We start from the raw sequence: 20,754 nt of genomic DNA, 5'->3' as shown, positions 1-20,754 counted from the left end.
CACTTAGCTTCATTAGCTAGAATCCAAAGAATCTAATAACTATAAATCTAATTTAAATTAGAGATTTTGCTACCTCTCTACAACCCTCTCTTCCCGAGCCACTTGTTTTAAAATGTGGGACTTTATTTCACTATCAATTTCCCCTTTCAATGGACAAGGACATCGTTCTCGAGGGCGGTTAGATTCTGTACATAACTTTGTATTTCCTGTGTGTACGCATGTTGTACTAACATACGGAAACATCGCCCTTGATGACATTGAAGACAATTGAACAGCTCTGTCTTTAATGCTCTAATATGTAACATAATTAGTTCCTTTAGCTGTGAATTAAATACATTTTGCTGAATTTCAGGGACTCGTCGGGCCTCCATGTTGGCCAGGACACCGAAGACGCCCAGTACATAACATTTGGTGGACTGCGCCAATTACCATTCAGATTTGCCTCTCCGCAGGCGTTAAACCACCAACCGGAACCCCGAAGTTGACTGCAGCTCTCAAACCGAATGTCACCAACAAGACAGATTGGATGACATTTGTCATGAGGGCTGTCCTGGGTGGTGAAAAAGTTACCGTGCTGATTGGACCCTGGAATTGCGGTATCTCCACGGAAGGCATCTCCTGCAATGAGGAATGTATCATTATTATTATTTTTTTAACAAAGCCCAATTTAAAACAGTGTCCTCCTGGTCCTGTAGCTTTACCCTTCCCACATATTGTTACATTGTATCACCCAGGAAGAATAGATAAACTCTGGCCGCTTACCCGCTGTGCCGGAATAGGTTCCTGCTGAGAGCCGGTAGAAGTTATTGGCATCGCCAACACTGAAGGGATTGTACTCCGCGTAGGCTTGGTTACCCGCAAAGTCTCCAGTGCTTATGCGCAGCTTACAGGACCTGTGTCCCTGATGCGTCAGAAGATAAATATATTTGAGTCCCAACCAGTGTTCACCTGCAACAGCAACAAATAAACCATTCATTTAATCTGACACTATTGGATACAGTTGGATATCTATAATATAAAAGCCTAGCGCGTGTGTTAGTCTGTGTGGGGAAAAAAAAAACAAGCTGCAGCGCCACCTGCTGGGTGGAGTTATACACTGACCTACTAAATTCTTAGCATTATCTAATATATAAAAGTAAAAGCCTAGCGGCGTGTGTTAGTGTGTGTGTGTGTGTGTGTGTGGAAAAAACTATTTTCTCAGAAAGGGCTCATCCAATTGACCTGAAATTTGGTATACTGACATTATTTGACAAAAAAATTAGAATAGTGAAGTCAGTTAACTTCCATCATCCCCCCTTCCCCCCGTGGGAGGGGTAGTAAAGGCTAAATTTACGAGTTGAGGGGTCAAACTTATTTTCGTGAGGTAATTTTACCTCATGAACACACATTAAAAAGGACGCATGCGTCGGGAAGTAACGCTCTTCCCCTGAGGAGGCCTGGGCTAGGCCCAAATGCATGACAAGAACCTTTTTAAGACCTTAAGTAGCTTGATTTGACTAGAATGCATGAGTATCATGCATGGATTAACTTGTGTATATATATATATATATATATATATATATATATATATATATATGTATATACATATATATATATATATATATATATAATATATATATATATTAATTTGAGAATAGTGTAACACCTTTTATCTATACCTAGATAAATTGTTACAGGCAAAGAAATAATGTCATCTAGAGGCGACGTTCTACGCTGCTTACCTCCAAGACCCCCGAAGCCGTTTTCATAGTCAGCCCACAGTTTCTGGAAGGACAGTCCGTCCTCTCCAGTGTGTTTCTGTATAAGAGTCCAACCGCCAGCCGCTGTCATTTCACAGAACACCTGCAGGGGGCAGCAGCAGAGATTTTTCTTCATTCAATCCTTATTCTTTGTAATGATTTTAAGCAGCTCTTTATATTTTAACAGTTATTAGCTATTTTAAATACATATGTATATATTATACAAATGCCATAAATATATGTCAGACATTCTGCAGAGAGTGTATTGATTCTTTTTAACCAATCAGTGCAACAATCACGTTCAGGATTCTAATCCAGGGTTTGTCGATTGTCTCACCTGAAAAGAGGTGCTGGCGCCCTCTGGTTTTATTGTGTAGATTCCGCTGGTTGAAGCTTTGTTTCTGGCCCAGATGTCTGAGCAGTCAAGTCCTACAGAACAAGGTAATAGTATTTATACCATCTGGGGTTCCAGACGTCTATGTCTATGCCTGTTGAATGTGTAATACTATGTTTAGCGCTTTCATGCACGTAAATGTTAGATAGCTAGAGCAAAGTACAACAAATGCAAATAAAATGTTGCACTTCTGCTAAAATGCTTGAAAGATGCACGTACAATATGCAGGTGAACTACACTACTGCTCAAACCAGCAACATCATTATATGCCAATACAAAGACTGCCCCAGAGACATCTACAACACAGTTACATGCTGCTCAAATTACGTAGTCACTTTAATACATAGAATATATAAGAAACATTTGTCCTCAACTTAGTGCAAAATTCTCGTTCCTATGTTTGTGATTGTACAAGTATAGATTGAGATTGAAACAATCTCCAGAACAGTCCATTAAACAAAATGAAATGTTTTTATTCACTGTAAATGTTTACAAGATATTTCCAAATAGAGATCATTATCCATAGTCTACTATATAAATGCCTAGTGGCGTGTGTGAAAAAAAAAAAAAAAAAGCTGCAGCGCCACCTGCTGGGCAGAGTTATACACTGACCTATATGTTTCTTGAAGGAGAAGTGACAGTTGGGAGTGGTTGGTGGTTGCCGGGGGTGACAGTGGGGAGTTTTTAACACCTTAAGTAGCTTGATGAAGGATGTGGCGATGAAGATGAAGGATGAGGTGATGGAGAAAAATGATGAGGTGGTGACATGTGGACAAAACCACATTAAAAAAGGGCGCTTGCATCAGGAAGTAACGCTCTTCCCCTGAGGAGGCCTGGGCTAGGCCCAAATGCATGACAAGAACATTTTTAACACCTTAAGTAGCTTGATTTGACTAGAATGCATGAGTATCATGCATGGGTTAACTTGTATATATATATAAATATAGCTTACCTTGGACTGCCTGTGTTCCTGCATCCTGTTGGTAGAAAAACAGTATAGATTTTTTTAGTTACATAAACCTATCTATCTATCTATCTCATATCTATCTATCTATCTATCTCATATTATCTATCTCATATTATCTATCTCATATCTATCTATCTATCTCTATATACACCAGTCTATCTATCATAAAATAGCAGAAATTTAACCGTTACATAAATATGTTGTTTCTTTTTATTTAAATAAAAACTGAACATAATATTGTTAAAAATGTTATTTATACTGATTTTATTTTGACAAAATTGGTATATTTTTTTAAATAATAAAGACATAATGAAACAATATAGGCTCTATTTGGGATTGGTACATCTGGATTTCTCTGATCAGAAGATACAAATAGTTGTGGTGAAAATGTAAAATGTGAAATAAAGGAGAATCTACTGCATACAGATAATGTAAGATATAACCATGTCCTGAATGTTCATCACATATAAAAGAAACTCTATAAAAGATTGCACTTACCGTAGATGTAATTTGCAGGTAAAATAAACATAGCAATAATAGACATCTGCACAGGTTGATGTTTTTCATTTTTAGGTGCCTAAAAAAAATTATATTAATTGCATAAGTTTATGTTTTCATTTTATTTATTATAATGATATTTTATGCACAGTCATGTATAAGTAAATATTTTTACAAATAAATTAGGCCAAATTTATACTTTGATACTTTATTTTACCTATAATAAAATATCTTGCAAAACATTAACAAACATTTGATAGAGAGAGAGAGAGAGAGAGAAAGAGAGATAGAGAGAGAGAGTAAAAGAGAGATAAAGAGAGAGCGATAAAGAAAGGGAGAATGAGAGAGAGATAAAGAGAGGGAGAATTAGAGAGAGAGAGAGAATGAGAGAGAGAGAGATAAAGAGAGAGCGATAAAGAGGGAGAATGAGAGAGAGAGAGAGAATGAGAGAGAGATAAAGAGAGAGCGATAAAGAAAGGGAGAATGAGAGAGAGATAAAGAGAGGGAGAATTAAAGAGAGAGAGAGGGAGAGAGCGAGAATGAGAGAGAGAGAGATAAAGAGGGAGAATGAGAGAGAGAGAGAGAGATAAAGATAGGGAGAATGAGAGAGAGAGAGAATGAGAGAGAGATAAAGAGAGGGAGAATGAGAGAGAGAAAGATAAAGAGAGGGAGAATTAGAGAGAGAGAGAGATAGAGAATGAGAGAGAGATAAAGAGATTGCGATAAAGAGAGGGAGAATGAGAGAGAGAGAAAGATAAAGAGAGGGAGAATTAGAGAGAGAGAATGAGGGAGAGAGAGAGAGAGCGAGAAAGAGAGGGAGAATGAGAGAGAGGTAGAATGAGAGAGAGGGAGAATGAGAGAGAGAGAATGAGAGAAAGAGGGAGAATGAGAGAGAGAATGAGAGAGAGAGAATAAAAGAGTGCTTGAGAGAGAGAACGAGAGGGAGAGAAAGAGAGAGAGAGAGGGAGAGGGAGGGAGAATGAGAGAGGGAGAGAATAAGAAGGAGAATGAGACATAAACAATAAGAGAGAGAGAGAATCAGAGAACCAGAGAACAATTGAACAAATACAACATAAATATCTTACTGAGTAGCTTCACAACCCTGAACAGCTACACTCTGATAGAAGCACCAGCCTTAAATAGCAACACATTAATGGGTGGAGACCACCAGTTAATCAGTATAATAGTATACCTAGGACAGGTCTGATCCCCAAACCTTATCTTATAGTTAACATTAGCATAATATAGGATTTGTTATCCCTGTATGCAATTATTTATTTCTTCTCATTAATAATAAAATGATTGTACCCAGGTTACATAAAATGTGTACCAATATTTTAGAATAATATACAGTATACTGTACAATTATATTAATATTTTTTTTAAAAAATGTATTAGTCTAAAAAAAAGTAATTACAATTTAAAATTCTGGGAATTATTTTATGAATGAAGCTATGAAGTTCATTGAGATCCCGTGTTGTCTCACGCTCTAACCGTTCTAAATGAAGCTGTTCTTGTGGTTACTTGCGCACAGGCGCCCGGTATGTCTTTTGCATCGTGGCTCTTTAAAGAGCAAGTTCCCGTCCTCTAAACGTTTTTTGTTTTGGTTTTTTTTAAATTAACCTTTTGATGCCCAGAGAAAATAGAAGATGGAAAATAAGAAGAAAGAATAACATCCCTTAGGGTTTAGAATATAATAAATTGGAGAACACGGGATTGGGAAGTGTTCATTTAAATTAAAGGGCTTCCATTGTGGAGTGGGTGTATTTTTTTTTCTTGTACTTTTCTGTGTGGTACTACAGGTCCCAGCAAAGGCATGCTGATGCATGTAGTTCTACAAGCTCCAGTATGCTCTGGCAGCGATGGGTATGGTGGCATGTTTAGTTCTGTAAGCACCAGCATACCCCAGCAGTTTGGGGCTGTCAGGGCTTGCTGAGTTTAGTAGTGCAGCACGGTGGCGTAGTGGTTAGCACTTCTGCCTCACACCCCTGGGGTCATGAGTTCAATGTGAGGGGTTTGTATGTTCTCCCTGTGTTTGCGTGGGTTTCCTCCGGGTGCTCTGGTTTCCTCCCACACTCCAAAAACATACTAGTAGGTTAATTGGCTGCTAACAAATTGACCCTAGTCTCTGTCTCTGTCTGTGTGTGTATGTGTTAGGGAAATTAGACTATAAGCCCTAATGGGGCAGAGACTGGTGTGAGTGAGTTCTATAGCAACCAATCAGATTCTAGCTGTCATTTTGTAGAATGTACTAAGTGACTGATAGCTAGAATCTGATTGGTTGCTATAAGCAACATCTCCACTTTTTCACGATCGTGATTTTATATCTGGACTAAAAATCTCTATAAACAATGAAACAATGTCCTGCCAATTCTGCACTGTTTAAGCAAAACAAAAAATAAGCAAAATTAAGCAAAATTAAATGAAAAAAAAAGAAATATACAAATGTGGCCTGGCTAGAGAGACAAATTTTGATTGCGAAGTTTGCTTGTTTCTTTTATCTTTCTATCATTTTGACGTATTCCAACTGCAGAAAAAAAATACAATTCATGTTACCACCATGGAGATTTTATTTATTTGTTTCTATGCTGAAATAGTTTTGTAAAAGACAGTGTATAAACACATAAATGAAAATCAAATAATGATACATAAAGTTTTCATAGATTTCTACAGTTATATATGAAATATATAAAAAATATATGTTAGATAGAATATAATGACTAGCAAATGCAGTCTGAATTTATATATTTTATAGACCAAAAATTTTTTATATAGTAATAGATTTTTCAGTGTAAATCTGGCAGTCCAAGGCATAATAGTAGTGAACACAGGTTTAATCATACTTGCCGTCATTGAGTTATGGAGCCCCGGGAAACCCCAAACAGGGGTTGTGGGTCGGGGGCCAAAATAATGCGAATCGCTGCTCTCACAGGAGTTTGGGAGACCTACTTCGGGAGTCTCCTGGACATTGTGGGAGAGTTTGCAAGTATGGGTTTAATATTGAGGGGCCATGTAAGTCTTTATGTGCTGCTGAGTAAACACATCAAATGCAAATTATTAAGATGTAATCTAATACATACTTGCCAACTGTCCCGGAACGTCCTGGAGACTCCCGCATTTTGCGTGAGTCTCCCGGACTCCCGAGAGAGTGTGGCAATCTCCCTGATCTGCCCAGAAGTGGTCAGAATACGGTTCAAACGCCGCGATTGACCGGGAATCGCTGTGTTTGGCCTCGCCCCCACTGTAAACTGATGCAATTTGCATCATTACGTAATGGGGGCATGGCTAAAATGAAGCAATTTTCGGGGCCCCGCCCCCTACACGCCTACCTCCTACTAGCAGCTCCCGGGAAAAAAAAAAAAAATGTTGGCAAGTATGATCTAATATATCGGGGTAACTAATATATATCATAGCCCAAATTGTTTTGGGTTTGTTTAGCTTTGTAAACACGCAAAATAAAATAAATTATTCCAGCGATATGTGTATCAACTATATAATTTTGTATTCTTTTAATTTCTAATCTTTAATTTTTAATATGCATATAATTAATATAAAAATCTTTATTTATACGTATAAATAATATTATTATATATCGCTTTCTCCGATCCATGGTTTGTGGTCACAATAATACTTATTACTCAGACTTTATTCCATATCTGAATGGGTATATAAAAACAATTCTTCCTTGGTTACAAGATATTAGATTTAAATGATATATTACAAAAAACTAATACAAATTTACATTGCTCCATACATCCAACCACGTACAAGTTTTATATTATAAAATCCTGCTTCACATAAATATATAACACAGATTGGGATAGTAGTATGGTTTAATAGGTCTCCATGGCTTCTTACAATTTTATAATTAAATTTCTTCTTAAGTTCTCGAAGATTTAAAAAATTCACATTTAATTTTTTGAAAAATAAATAAGTAGACTGCTATGTTATTTTATAAAAATATTTTTTTTTTATAGCAAATGAACTATATTCATTAATTTTAATGATGAATGTGAGTTGACATTACAATAGCATGCATCTGCTTTCACTTATATTACCTTAAAAACAAACATTAAGACAGACCTTGTAGGATGTGTCCTTGAAAGTGTAAATCATTTTTATGCACAAAAGCAAACAGCCAACTTTTGCTTATCTGGAACGAAAAGCACTGTCAAAAGGTCTTTAAGGTTGTTTGAAATACATCTGAAGACTACACACTTTTACCCTTTTGAACTCAGCCGCTGGGTACACACTACAGAAATTTTTTCCCAATGTGTTATCTACAACACTTTTATCAACAACTGAAACAAAGAAAAAACTCCCAATCAGCAGCTGATTCGTGTGTACACACTATACACCTTTTACAAGATTTTCCTTCAGATCTGTGCTCTTCATCTGTCATAACCATCAACTCTGTAAACTGTAGGAAGATTGTTCCGTCCTTGAACGAGATTTTTTAGCTTGGTTTAAAAATCAAATGAAACAATACAATGTGCTTTGTAATGATAATCGTTCAGTGTTGCAGTGTACACACTAATGCAATATCGGGCTGAACAGTCACTTATAACAGTGGTTCCCAAACTTTTGCAGTTCGCTCTAACCTTAGAGTCTCCATAATTTTTTCGAAGCACCCCTCCAAAATAATTACAGAGCAGTCCCGTTTTATAAGTAGTTGGGGCAAAAAAAAGTAATAAGTATTTAGGTCAGGACAGAAATACTTATTTAGTTGTATGTAAAAATAGTACACATAAATTCAAGGGAAAAGAATATTTTTATATATTTTTTTCAATTATATTTTTGTCAAACAATAATTTACAGCTAACTCACACTATGTGCCCTCCTTCATCTCCAAACACTATGTGCCCTCCTTCATCTCCACACACTATGTGCCCTCCTACACCTCCACACACTCTGTGCCCTCATTCATCTCCACACACTCTGTGCCCTCCTTCATATCCACACACTCTGTGCTCCCTCTGCATCCACTCACTCTGCCCCCTCTGCATCCTCGCTCTGCCCCCACTGCATCCTCGCATTGCCCCCTCTGCATCCTCCCTCTGCCCCCTCTGCATCCTCGCTCTGCCCCTTCTGCCCCCTCGCTCTGCCCCCTCTGCATCCTCGCTCTGCCTCCTCACTCTGCCTCCTCTGCATTCTCGCTCTGCCCCCTCTGCATCCTCCCTCTGCCCCCTCTGCATCCTCGCTCTGCCCCCCTGCTCTGGCCCCTCTGCATCCTCCCTCTGCCCCCTCTGCATCCACGCTCTGCCCTCTCCTTCATTCTTTTTCCCCGCCATTGCTGTTTCCTTTCATCATTCCCCTCTGTTTCTTTACTTACCATACTTGACCTTATTTCTTCTGTCTTTTCTTCTGCTTACCGATCCAGCGGTGCCTAGGACCCCTGCCGCTTGTCACTGAATGTCGGGCGTGATGACGTCACGCCCGACATTCAGTGAGAAGCGAGGAGGGAGGAGGATGCTGGGTCCCGGGCGCTGTTGGATTGGTTTTTCTTTTTGTCCTCCTGGCCATGGCACCCCTGTGACAGCGCCGCGGCACCGCTGGAGCCTAGGGCTTACAGGGTGATTGGTCCAATAATCAGCTGAATACCCTGTAGTGTGTACCTAGCTATAGGATGCCTTGCGTAAAAAAATTAATTAACAGCATTGAAACGAGGTTTGTTTTTGCAACAATGAATTACTGGAGATTAATAATTCTACATATTCAATAGTAGCCACCCAAAACCTCATACAAAGAGAAGGGAACACGTTTATCTTCATACATTCGTTAGCAAAATACTTGTGTACAGTGTGTGTTCGTTCGCAACCGCAAATGTGGGACAGGAACAGGCATCACAAATTTACATACACATGCCCCAAAACGAGTCGCAGCTCGTGGAAGTATCAGCAGTTGCTCGTGGATCGATTTGAAATTTATACACACACCATGATCGTTAGGTGATTGGGAGGAAAATATTAAATAGTACGACAAACCAAATGAGCCGACAATCGAGACTTTAGGACGACCTTCGACCATCGTGTCACTATACGCACTAACCCAACTTCCCACTGAATGGTCGTATGTCGCCTGATTGGCCCAATTATTGAAGGAAAAATCTCCCATGTGTACCTAGCCTAAGAGAGACATTATTGTGAGAACTTACATTCTTCAGGGAAAAGGCAGACACAAGAAACCTGGAATATAGAGGGTAGATGAGGTATTAGCAGTGGCAGAGAGTTATTTGGAGGAAGGCTATTAGGATTGGATGTACAGATGATTTTAGAGAGAAAGTCAGAAACATGTAGATTATTGGCTATTATTATAGGGCTTGGGAGTGTATCTAACTTGTTTGGAGCAGCACGTCTTAAATGCTGTAGACTGGTAACAAATGAGGAAATAAACGTGGTACTGTGGCAGCGGTGGATGGCAGAGCGGAGGGGCTGGAATGGAGTGCAGTGCTAAATGAAGTTGGAAATGCAGTTAGGAATGGATTAGTTTAAGGCTAGGTACACACTGGAGCATTTTCGTCCAATAATCGGGCAAATCAGTCGACATCCGTCCGTTTGGGGAGCGAGGGGGCTCTGTCCAGGAGGATCTGGAAAAGGCGGGCCGATAAGCGACTCTTGGAGCTGGACGCCGAGGAGGAGAAGTTAGTTGTGGGGACCACAACGGAAAAGGTGGGAAATGTGGAGGATTGCCCCGTGGTCCAACTGCCCCTGAAGAGGGCGAAGACAGAAGGCAGAGCCCTTTTCTTCCTTTGCAGGTCCTAGGGGCAGCAGGCAAGCGAGCCTTGATTCGCTCGCTTCCCGCTGCTGGCCAATCAGTGGCCGGACCGGCGAGCCAATCACCTCGCCGTGAGCAAATAAGGGATTGCGGCGATGGCTGATGACGTTGGTGCGCCCACGGCTTTATAAGCCACCGGGCGCCGCCATTGCGGCAATCCGGTGGCGGCAGAGAAAGAGAGAGGACATCTATTGACGTCCATCGCTGGAGACGCCGGTGGGAGCAGCAGGGAGCCCTTGTAAGGGCTGTGAGCTACCCTGCCGCCCGAAGAAGAAGAAGAGGACGCCAGTGAGGAGAACGTCGGCGGGGAGCCCTTGTAAGGGCTAAGAGCGCTCCCGCCAAGAAGACTCCAGGAACGCCGAACAGGAGAAGAGTCACCGGCGGCTGGAGGGTCTGGAAGACCCAAAGACGTCTAGTCAAGTTGAGTTTCCTGCGCCGAGCAGGTGAGTATAAAATACTCCATTAGGTCGAGCACAAGGCCCGGGGGCACCATTCAGGCACTAGGCCGGTGGCACAGCTAGGGGTGGCCACTGTAGGTGTTCATTGGGCACAAGGCCCCATAGTTAAGCGAGGGGGGCACAAGGCCCCATAGTTAGGAGGGGTATAACACCCCACATAGGTAGAGTCTTAGCGGGGCACAAGTCACCATAGTTAGGAGGGCGCAAGGCCCTAGTCAGTTAGGAGGGCGCAAGGCCCTGGTTACTTAGGAGGGCGCAAGGCCCTGGTTACTTAGGAGGGAGCAAGGCCCTGGTTACTTAGGAGGGAGCAAGGCCCTGGTTACTTAGGAGGGAGCAAGGCCCTGGTTACTTAGGAGGGAGCAAGGCTCTGGTTACTTAGGCGGGCGCGAGGCCCTAGAGAGCTAGCAAGGCGCAAGGCCCTTGGAGCGTAGCAGGGCGCAAGGCCCTTGGAGCGTAGCAGGGTGCAAGGCCCTTGGAGAGTAGCAGGGCGCAAGGCCCTTGGAGCGTAGCAGGGCACGAGGCCCTTTGAATTGTAGAGAGGCAGAGGCCTCTGGCGAGGGGAGCTATAGGCTTCTGCGAGTGTAGCAGGGCGGCTGCTCTGTAGTGAAGCAGGACATTGGGTCCTTGCAGTTAGAGGGATAGAAGATCCCTGATGGTTAGTAGGGCAATAGGCCCTGATAGTTGATAGTGGGCATTCGGCCCAGGTCTAGCAGGACGCTAGGTCCCGAAGTAATGTATGGGAAACTCGGTCCCTTGGTAGTTAAGTAGTAGAGTCTGGACTGATTTACAGAACCCCTCCATCCGTCCAGAAGGGCACCTAAGTCCTGAGCCCCAGCACAAGGCGGGCTTAACAGCCAGGGCTCAGGCCGCGGGCGAAGGCCTGTGGGGTATAGCGTCTCAGGACATGGGAGTGATTCATGTGAAGAGAAGCAAGATGCGGTCCATAGCGGTCCCTCGGGTTGGAGTAAGTATCTGGGGTGTTGGGAAGGAATTGTCTTTGGGCTGTCTCTCTTGTTTTACAGGTGCTGGTCGTAAAACAAGGTGTGCGGAAGGGATAGAGGTAGTCACCATTCTCTTGGTCCTCTCACCTTTTGGAGCTGTCCCTCCCATTCTTTCACCTGTTTCCTTTACAGCACAACTAGGGCCTTCCTCCCCTGCGGCTTTTGGGCGCTCGGACATCCCCACCCCTCCCCCAGTGGAACCCTCAAATTGGGAACCAAGTTGAGCATCTAGCAAAGAGGCTATGCATAGATAGAATGGGAAAACAAAATAAAAAAAATAGGAGAAGGGATGCTCATGACTGACTAAAATGACTGAAAAGTACAAAGGTATGATGTGCAAAAAATATTATATAAAATATTATGTAGAACTATACCATGTGCAGAGACCATGGATTGAGTGTAATGTGTAATAATAACAAATATGTACATATTAATAAAATGGAAGTAATATAATTAATAGTAGAATTTTTCGTTGTAAGCATTTTTCTTTCATTTTCTATAATAACGATAAAAGGATTTACTAACAATTTCATTTTGCAGTATAGACCTTTGCTTTTACTTGACATTGCAGAAACAGAATGATGATAAATATATTTATTAAACAGTTATATACAGTACAAAATGTATAAATGAATGAACACATTTATTTTAAAAAAAAATGTTTACCAATATTATTGCTTCATACCTGATACATGAGCAGTTGGATAAAGATAAATATTGCAGTGTTTGTGTCTACAATACAAAACCCCCCATCCCCATCTGTTAAGATTGCATTATCTTAATAAAATATATATATATTTACTTAGCGGCAAGGCTAAGGTGACAAGGCAAGGTATACAACCCTAAACTATAGAGATAAATCTTTTAGATGAAGACAAACATGAAGCTGCTATCTTCAACCTAATGACACTCATCCCCCTCTTTTGTTATTTGATATCAGACTATTTTTTGCAGCCGCAAATCCTTGCTACGTTTACACAAAAATATAAAAATACTTTTGTGTAAAAGTAGCAAGGATTTGTGGCTGCAAAAAAATAGTCTGATTACAAATAACAATATAAATATATATATATATTATACATATATTTATTTATATTTATGAGTTATTATTATGTTAAAATTATTTTTATATTTTCGTGTAAAAGTAGCAAGGATTTGTGGCTGCAAAAAAATAGTCTGATTACAAATAACAATATAAATATATATATATTATACATATATTTATTTATATTTATGAGTTATTATTATGTTAAAATTATTTTTATATTTTCGTGTAAAAGTAGCAAGGATTTGTGGCTGCAAAAAAATAGTCTGATTACAAATAACAATGGACTGTGGGGGATGATATATATATCGAAATGAATATGGTGAATTTATCCTGGTATGTCATTAGATGTATTTTATAGTGATTTAAACAATAACTTCTAGGTACAGGTGACAGCATTATGTAGATATCTATAGATAATAAACAACATACATATTCTAAATGCACCTTACATATTATGTTACTTTATATATTCTCTTTATCTAGATGTTTATAAGTTTGGACTCTCTCCAAAAATATTTGAGTAATCAATTATCAAGAAACAGTCTTTTATATATTTGTTCCTGTGACCTTATAGCAAACACTTTTAAAAATCTTAATTGATAGGTTGAAAATTGTGTCAATCAAATTATATCGAGCTCATTGGTGGATATTAGTTTAAATACCCAACCCGAATTGGGTTGCCTCCTAGTAGAAGCTAATAGTGAAATGTATGTCAGGTGTATGTGTAGTTTTTAGAAGGAGCCTGTGTGTCAGGGAGTTCAACGTGTAGCTGGCTATAACAGCCCTTTCTGATTAATAATATGAATTCTGCCTAAAAGGATTAGCTTTTTCTACAGGGTACTAATCCTAGATTATCACAGATATAAGTAATTGACATAATATAACAAAAGGAGCTGATAAACTCAGTCTTTGTATTTGTGAATGTTTCCAGTAATTAGACCAGAGCTGCAGTTCACCAGCACAGCCCTTTTACAGGAGCTAAACCTCAGATTAGATTATCACAAATGCAGCTATTTGTTACTAGATACAAACATCATTCCGTTTTCAATAATAATATTGAAACTGCTATTTATATAACTAAGCGGCTGTCGTTTAAATGTCACATGCATATGCTTAATATACTTTAACTATGAAAGTCTCTCAATGAACCGATGTGAAAAGAACATTAGCAATTTACATGGCATTAACCCTATCTTACCACAGATACAATTAATTGATACAATATAACAACAGAAGTTGAAAAATACCTTCTCTTTGTATGTTAATGCTCTTAGTAATCAGACTTGAGCTATGCACATTAACACAGCCCTCTCATGTGAGCAGAATACTAGATTGTTATAAATGTAGTTATCTGAAATATTAGAACACGTTCTCAATAATAATACTAAAGCTGCTATTTACAGAACCAAGCGGTTCTCTGGGGTGAATGCTAAATGTATATGCTCAATACTCTTTAATCATAGCCCCTCAATGAAATAATGTGAATACACACAAAGTAATTTGAGATATATATATTTCTCCTAAGCATCCGTTTTGCCATAGCTGGTCAGTGAATAATAACCCTATATAACACAGTTTACAAAGGGTGACCAGCTAGCCGGAAAATTATATGCGGCCACTTTTTAAGTGAGAATAGAAGGAATATTTAGTATATGTGGGGCTGATAATTACTAAACCCAGATCACACCTGAAAATATACAGATATAGATATATACTATTTTCTACTGTTCATTGAGGATCTGTGAAACTGATATACTTACCTGGATCGCGATCGTGTCCCCGAACATGTGTATGCGCGGTCACGCATACATTTCTCTCTGCTCACTATGAGAAACATCATTATAAGCTAACTTGTGTAATTTCTACCAATAAAAAATAATAATAATAACAAATAAGCTGATTTCAGAAGTAAACTGGTATCACGAATACTCCGTTGATCGTCACAATATTGAACAGATATTTACCATCATTTAAGGACATAGAAACAGAACTTACATTCAGGAACTTCATCTGTATTAATTATATACATCATTAGATATCTGTGTTACTAACACATAATGTGTAATATATATAAATATTTATTCATTCAGATGACCTGTGCAGGTTTTGATCATGTTTGATGGTTAATTAGGGATTCTCACTGTGATTATCGTGGATAGGGAGATACATAAATATAGGTGATTCTACCACCACTACACTCTCATGTGTACTCCCATCTCATCTACCTGTCCCAGACTCCGACATCTTAATATTTCGCTTTTTAATTATTAAATTCATTTTTAATGCATATCAATAACATTTTGGTTTTATGAGTTATGTTCATGTATTATCCATCTTCAACAATCCCCTCAATGATATGGAATAATTTCCCAGTATTGGACAAGATATTTACGACTTTAGTGCGCCTTCGTTGGAAGTAGTACTGCTTTTCTTTTTTATTCTACTGTGATATATTACTACTAGAAGTAGCATCTAATAGAACGACCTCAATTTTTGCGCTGCCCTTGTGCGTAAAACACTATAAGAGAAAAAGAGAAAACAATTTTCTTGTGCGGGGGATATTCTCTAATAATTATCCTATATATATATATATATATATATATATATATATATATATATATATATATATATATATATATATATATATACACAAGTTAACCCGTGCATGATACTCATGCATTCTAGTCAAATCAAGCTACTTAAGGTGTTAAAAATGTTCTTATCATGCATTTGGGCCTAGCCCAGGCCTCCTCAGGGGAAGAGCGTTACTTCCCGACGCAAGCGCCCTTTTGGTTTTGTCCACATGTCACCACCTCATCATTTTTCTCCATCACCTCATCCTTCATCTTCATCGCCACATCCTTCATCAAGCTACTTAAGGTGTTAAAAACTCCCCACTGTCACCCCCGGCAACCACCAACCACTCCCAACTGTCACTTCTCCTTCAAGAAATATATAGGTCAGTGTATAACTCTGCCCAGCAGGTGGCGCTGCAGCTTGTTGGTTTTTTTTTCACACACGCCACTAGGCATTTATTTAGTAGATATATATATATATATATATATATATATATATATATATATATATATATACACACACACACACAATTCTTCTCATCATATTAATATTTTTATTATATTACAATCATCTGCCACTGTACTGACATGCTGAGAGCAGAACATTTTCCCTTTAATTAATTATTGGGAAGAATTCTGCTCTGTGGTCTGGTTGAAGTAGTATTAGGAATCCAGGTAGTATAAATATGATAGGGAGAATTCCCCTCAGCACCGTTAATGCCAAATTGTACCGGACAAATGTGCGAAATTCAGTACCCAGGTGAAGGGTGACGCCAATATTCCGCAGAACAGTTTTGTAAATTCCACTCATCTCTACTCATGCTGTATCTGGGAGTGAGACAGATTATGATTTATTTATATACATTGAAATTTATTTTTTTCTTGTTTGTAAATTAGCCATGAAAATATATCGCTTTTCTATCACAGTATCTTGTTGTTTCTACCACAAGAGGGTATAGGCTACCTCGTATTTCATACCGGCTAACAAGAAACACCACCTTTATTTTTACAATCTGTGGCAAAAACAAAAACTGCCCATGAATTCACCCCAGGGGGTAAATGTATCAAGTTGCCCCATCTCACACCACCAATCAAAGGACACAATCTTTTAACAGCAAGAATTCTGCTCACACACTCTGCAAGGAAGACAGAGCATGTGTGCAGCTTAAATGAAGTGGGGAGAAAAAGTGCCGGCCTGTCATATGTGGGAGCTGGAGAAGGGACAAATTCTTTTAGCAAGGACTGTGACTTTTCCCACTGTCTTCAGTTAGTAAATTTGTATCAGGAATGGGCCATGTGTCTGAACTGCAAGTCCCAGCAAACTCAATAAACCTCTGTTTGACCATAAGTGGAGAGAGTCCAGCCACAACTGGAGTCCTCTATTTCTCTGACTGCAAAATCCTTTGGTATCTGATTATCTTAGATTTCTACATAGGTACTTTTAGAGCTTTGAAACATACATAAAAAAAATGCTAATTTTTGGGTTTTAACATTGAACAAAGTACAGGGTGCTGAAAACTTAAGAAAAATAAATAATAAAATAAAACTTGAATATATGTAAATATATATAAATACACTGTATATTGTATGTATCTATGTTGATCTTAATATATAAACAATCACTGTCCACTTTATTAGATATACCTGAACACCTGCTAGGTAATGCAAATATCTAATCAACCAATCATGTGGGAGAAAACCAATGCATAAAAGCATGCAGACATCAGGGGCTGGCTGGGGGGGGGGGGGGGGGGGGTAGGGGGCATCTGCTCCCCTGACCAGTTCTATAATGGGTTATCCTGGGCTTGGTCACTGGGCCACCTGCATTTTTTTCCTTTAAATTGTTCCTAACAGGCTGCTGAGCCGAGTCTTGCCTCCCAGCTAAAATTTTGCAGCCCTCCCCTGGCAGACATGGTCAAAAATCCCAATTGTAGTTCAGACACCAGAATGGAGAAAAAATGTGATCTAAGTGGCTTTTACTGTGGAATGATTGTTGGCATCATACGGGTTTTTTCAGTACCTCAGAAACTGCTGACCTACCGCAGCAGAAGACTACACAGCACCCTTGTAACCACCATACAACAAAAAGCACCCTTGTGACCACTATACAATACATCGCACCCTTGTGACCACCATGCAATACACAGCACCCTTGTAGCCACCATACAACAAAGAGCACCCTTGTGACCACTATACAATACATCGCACCCTTGTGACCACCATGCAATACACAGCACCCTTGTAGCCACCATACAACAAAGAGCACCCTTGTGACCACTATACAATACATTGCACCCTTGTGACCACCATGCAATACACAGCACCCTTGTAGCCACCATACAACAAATAGCACCCTTGGGACCGCTATACAATACATCGCACCCTTGTGACCACCACGCAATACACAGCACCCTTGTAGCCACCATACAACAAATAGCACCCTTGTGACCACTATACAATACATCGCACCCTTGTGACCACCACGCAATACACAGTACCCTTGTAGCCACCATACAACAAAGAGCACCCTTGTGACCGCTATACAATACATCGCACCCTTGTGACCACCACGCAATACACAGCACCCTTGTAGCCACCATACAACAAAGAGCACCCTTGTGACCACTATACAATACATCACACCCTTGTGACCACCACGCAATACACAGCACCCTTGTCACTGACACACAATACAGAGGGCAACTTCATGACCAGCACCACACAATACAGACGGCAACCATGTCACCGTCACACAATACAGAAGGCAGCCATGATACTTCCACCAAATGCAGAGAGCAAAATATGACTTTTATTGATAGAAACAAACTGTGCAGTTAATGTGTGAAAATGTGATTATCGGCTGTTGGTCATTTTTATACCTTTAAACACCTCAAATGGACAAAGGGGAATGTATAAGATTTTGTTGTAAGAAAATGAACAGATTCCCTATGCTAATACTTATGGGCCATTCACACATACATTTTATATTTTCACGTATCCCCTGTTGTCACATATCCTCTGTTGTCACATATCTCCTGTTGTCAGTTGTCACTGAGACCTTATAATGCATGCACAAAGCAAATGTACATTCTAAAATTTGAATGGGCATCAACCCGACTTACATTACTCCAATAAATCCCATATCAATTGAAAATACAGTATTAATATTGGCATGCAATGCTTACTATTGGCCACAAGATGTCCCCATAACCAGCTTCGTCAAGTCTGTTGCAACTCGAAATGTGATAAAAAGGATGTAATTCGGAATTTCAAAGCAGGGACTCTACTATGACTGTCTATGGGCACCTCACTACTCGTCAACTGTCCTAACGTATACTTTTCTCAATGTCTTAAATTCATTCAATTTCCTAAAATTAAGTCAGACAGAGGACTCAAACCAGAGCCTCCTATATTACTGCAAGAACCTGGCTATTAGCCAGCTGAGCCACATCTTTCGTTAAGCAAGGAAATTGACTTTTCCCACTGTCTTCAATTATACCCTATTCATACTGCACCAAAATCCCGGGTTTTTGCCGGGGCGAGCTCAAACGACCCGGGTCTTGGTGCAGTATGAATGGTACAAGTCAAAAATCCCAGGTCTAAAAACCCGGGTCTTCAACCCAGGATTTATCGAGGGGTAATTCCCGGGTCGAACCGGGTTGCCTGCACTATGAATGGTGCAACCCGGGTTTTTCAACCCGGGTTGCACAGAAAACAAGCACCACCCACTTTTGCATCATCTTTATGCATCAAAAAACCAGTCACCTTTCAATGACATCACCATTTTTCAGCCAATGAAAACTGCTCTGGTGATGACTCACACAAATTGCCAGGGCACAGACTTGTGCAGTATGAATGGGGTCAACCCGGGAAATTCCCGGGTCCGAGGTGCAGTATGAATGGTGTTTCTGAGCTGGGACGCTCCGAGTCCCGGCAAAAACCCGGCTTGAAAAACCCAGGATATTGCCGGGGCGGCAGTATGAAAGCGGTATAAGTAACTTTGTATCAGGAATGGGCCAAGTGTCTGAACTGCAAGTCCCAGCAAACTCAATAAACCTCTGTTTGACCATCAGTGGAGAGAGTCCAGCCACAACTGGAGTCCTCTATTTCTCTGACCGCAAAAGCCTTTAGTATCTGATTATCTTATATTTCTAAATAGGTACCTTTAGAGCTTTGAAACAATGGTGTCTAATCATTCTGCTCTGTGGCGGGGTTTGTACATGTCAAGGACTATAGGAAGGGGAAGGTAACAAGTGATAGATGGAGTGATGATGATTTTGGTGGGGCTCATCTCTCCAACAGACAAATCGCAGCAGGGGGCAGTTTGTGGTAGTGGTTAAAGTACTCTATAAGATAGACACAAAGGGCCTGATTCATTAAGGAACGTACATGCCATTTTTTGCATAAAATTTGTTCTGCACAGATCCAGAAACAAACCATACGCCAGAGACTGCAGCAACGTCCAACTCATCATGAAGCACAAAGGACCCTTACTACAGACTACAATTTCAGAGCTGGATCGGGGAGGGAAATGGGCGTATGCACGTAGTCAATGTACAGTACGGGCGTGCCAAGCTCGAGCGCAGTCAGCAGCGTCCGATTCAATCTCTGGGTATCTCTCAGGTACGTGATTTTTTTTGTCGTATGACTTGCACAGCTACAGATCTGGTGTAAGTGCTGATTTCTAGTGATGATGGCTGAGTATACATGCTAGAACATGTGTTTGCATGCTAGAACATGTGTTTGCAATCAGGAGCAACTGTAAAAATGCATTTTATGTACAGTAGACATCAATAAAATCCCAATAAATGTATTTTAAAGAGAGAGAAAAATATATATATATATATTTTTTAATGTTTTGTCAGTAATAACTATAACAGGTGACATTAATTGATTTATTTATTTTTGTGTGCGCTACTTTATATGCCCCATATGTATTGGACGTATCCTGCAGTGTATTGTCTGTTAGAGCAGAGCGGCCCTAGACCCGTATTCATCAGCAGATAGAGAGCCAGATTAAGGTCCACATGGGCCTGGGGATGAAAGTGATAAAGGGCTATTGTGAGAAATGCCTTCCCACCGGAGGCGTGGTCAGTGATGTGTGGGTGTGGCCAACACCATGGAGGGCATCTGCTCCCCGGGCCGGTCCCATAGTGGGTTATCTTGGGCTGGTTCACTGGGCCACCTGCAATTTTTACTGTAAGATGTTCCTGATAGGCTGCTAAGTTGAGCCTTTCCTTCTGGGCTAAAAGTTGCCAGCTCTCCCCTGGCAGATATGGTCAAAAATTACAATAGTAGT

At 40.1% G+C, this 20,754-nt stretch overlaps 1 protein-coding gene across 1 annotated transcript; it reads right to left on the bottom strand.

The window, feature by feature from the left end:
- Positions 1-316: 316 nt before the first annotated feature.
- On the bottom strand, positions 317-15,123 carry LOC142108379 (angiopoietin-related protein 5-like). The gene is made up of 6 exons (XM_075192003.1): positions 15,105-15,123; positions 11,919-12,071; positions 2,077-2,168; positions 1,722-1,842; positions 763-948; positions 317-618 (listed from the first exon to the last, which is right to left on the bottom strand). The coding sequence occupies exons 1-6, from the start codon at positions 15,121-15,123 to the stop codon at positions 317-319; spliced, it is 873 nt and encodes a 290-aa protein (XP_075048104.1).
- Between the last annotated feature and the right edge of the window lie 5,631 nt (positions 15,124-20,754).

The sequence above is a fragment of the Mixophyes fleayi genome, chromosome 12 (genome assembly GCF_038048845.1).
Source record: "Mixophyes fleayi isolate aMixFle1 chromosome 12, aMixFle1.hap1, whole genome shotgun sequence".
Classification (NCBI taxonomy): domain Eukaryota; kingdom Metazoa; phylum Chordata; class Amphibia; order Anura; family Limnodynastidae; genus Mixophyes; species Mixophyes fleayi.
This window is presented reverse-complemented; position numbering and strand designations above follow the sequence as displayed.

What these genes read in the sequence shown, in the direction of transcription:
- LOC142108379 (XM_075192003.1), bottom strand. An exon ending in GCGCCAGCACCTCTTTTCAG is followed by an intron (nt 1,843 to 2,076) that starts GTGAGACAATCG and finishes TGCCCCCTGCAG; the next exon opens with GTGTTCTGTGAAATGACAGC. An exon ending in CGGCTTCGGGGGTCTTGGAG is followed by an intron (nt 949 to 1,721) that starts GTAAGCAGCGTA and finishes TTGCTGTTGCAG; the next exon opens with GTGAACACTGGTTGGGACTC.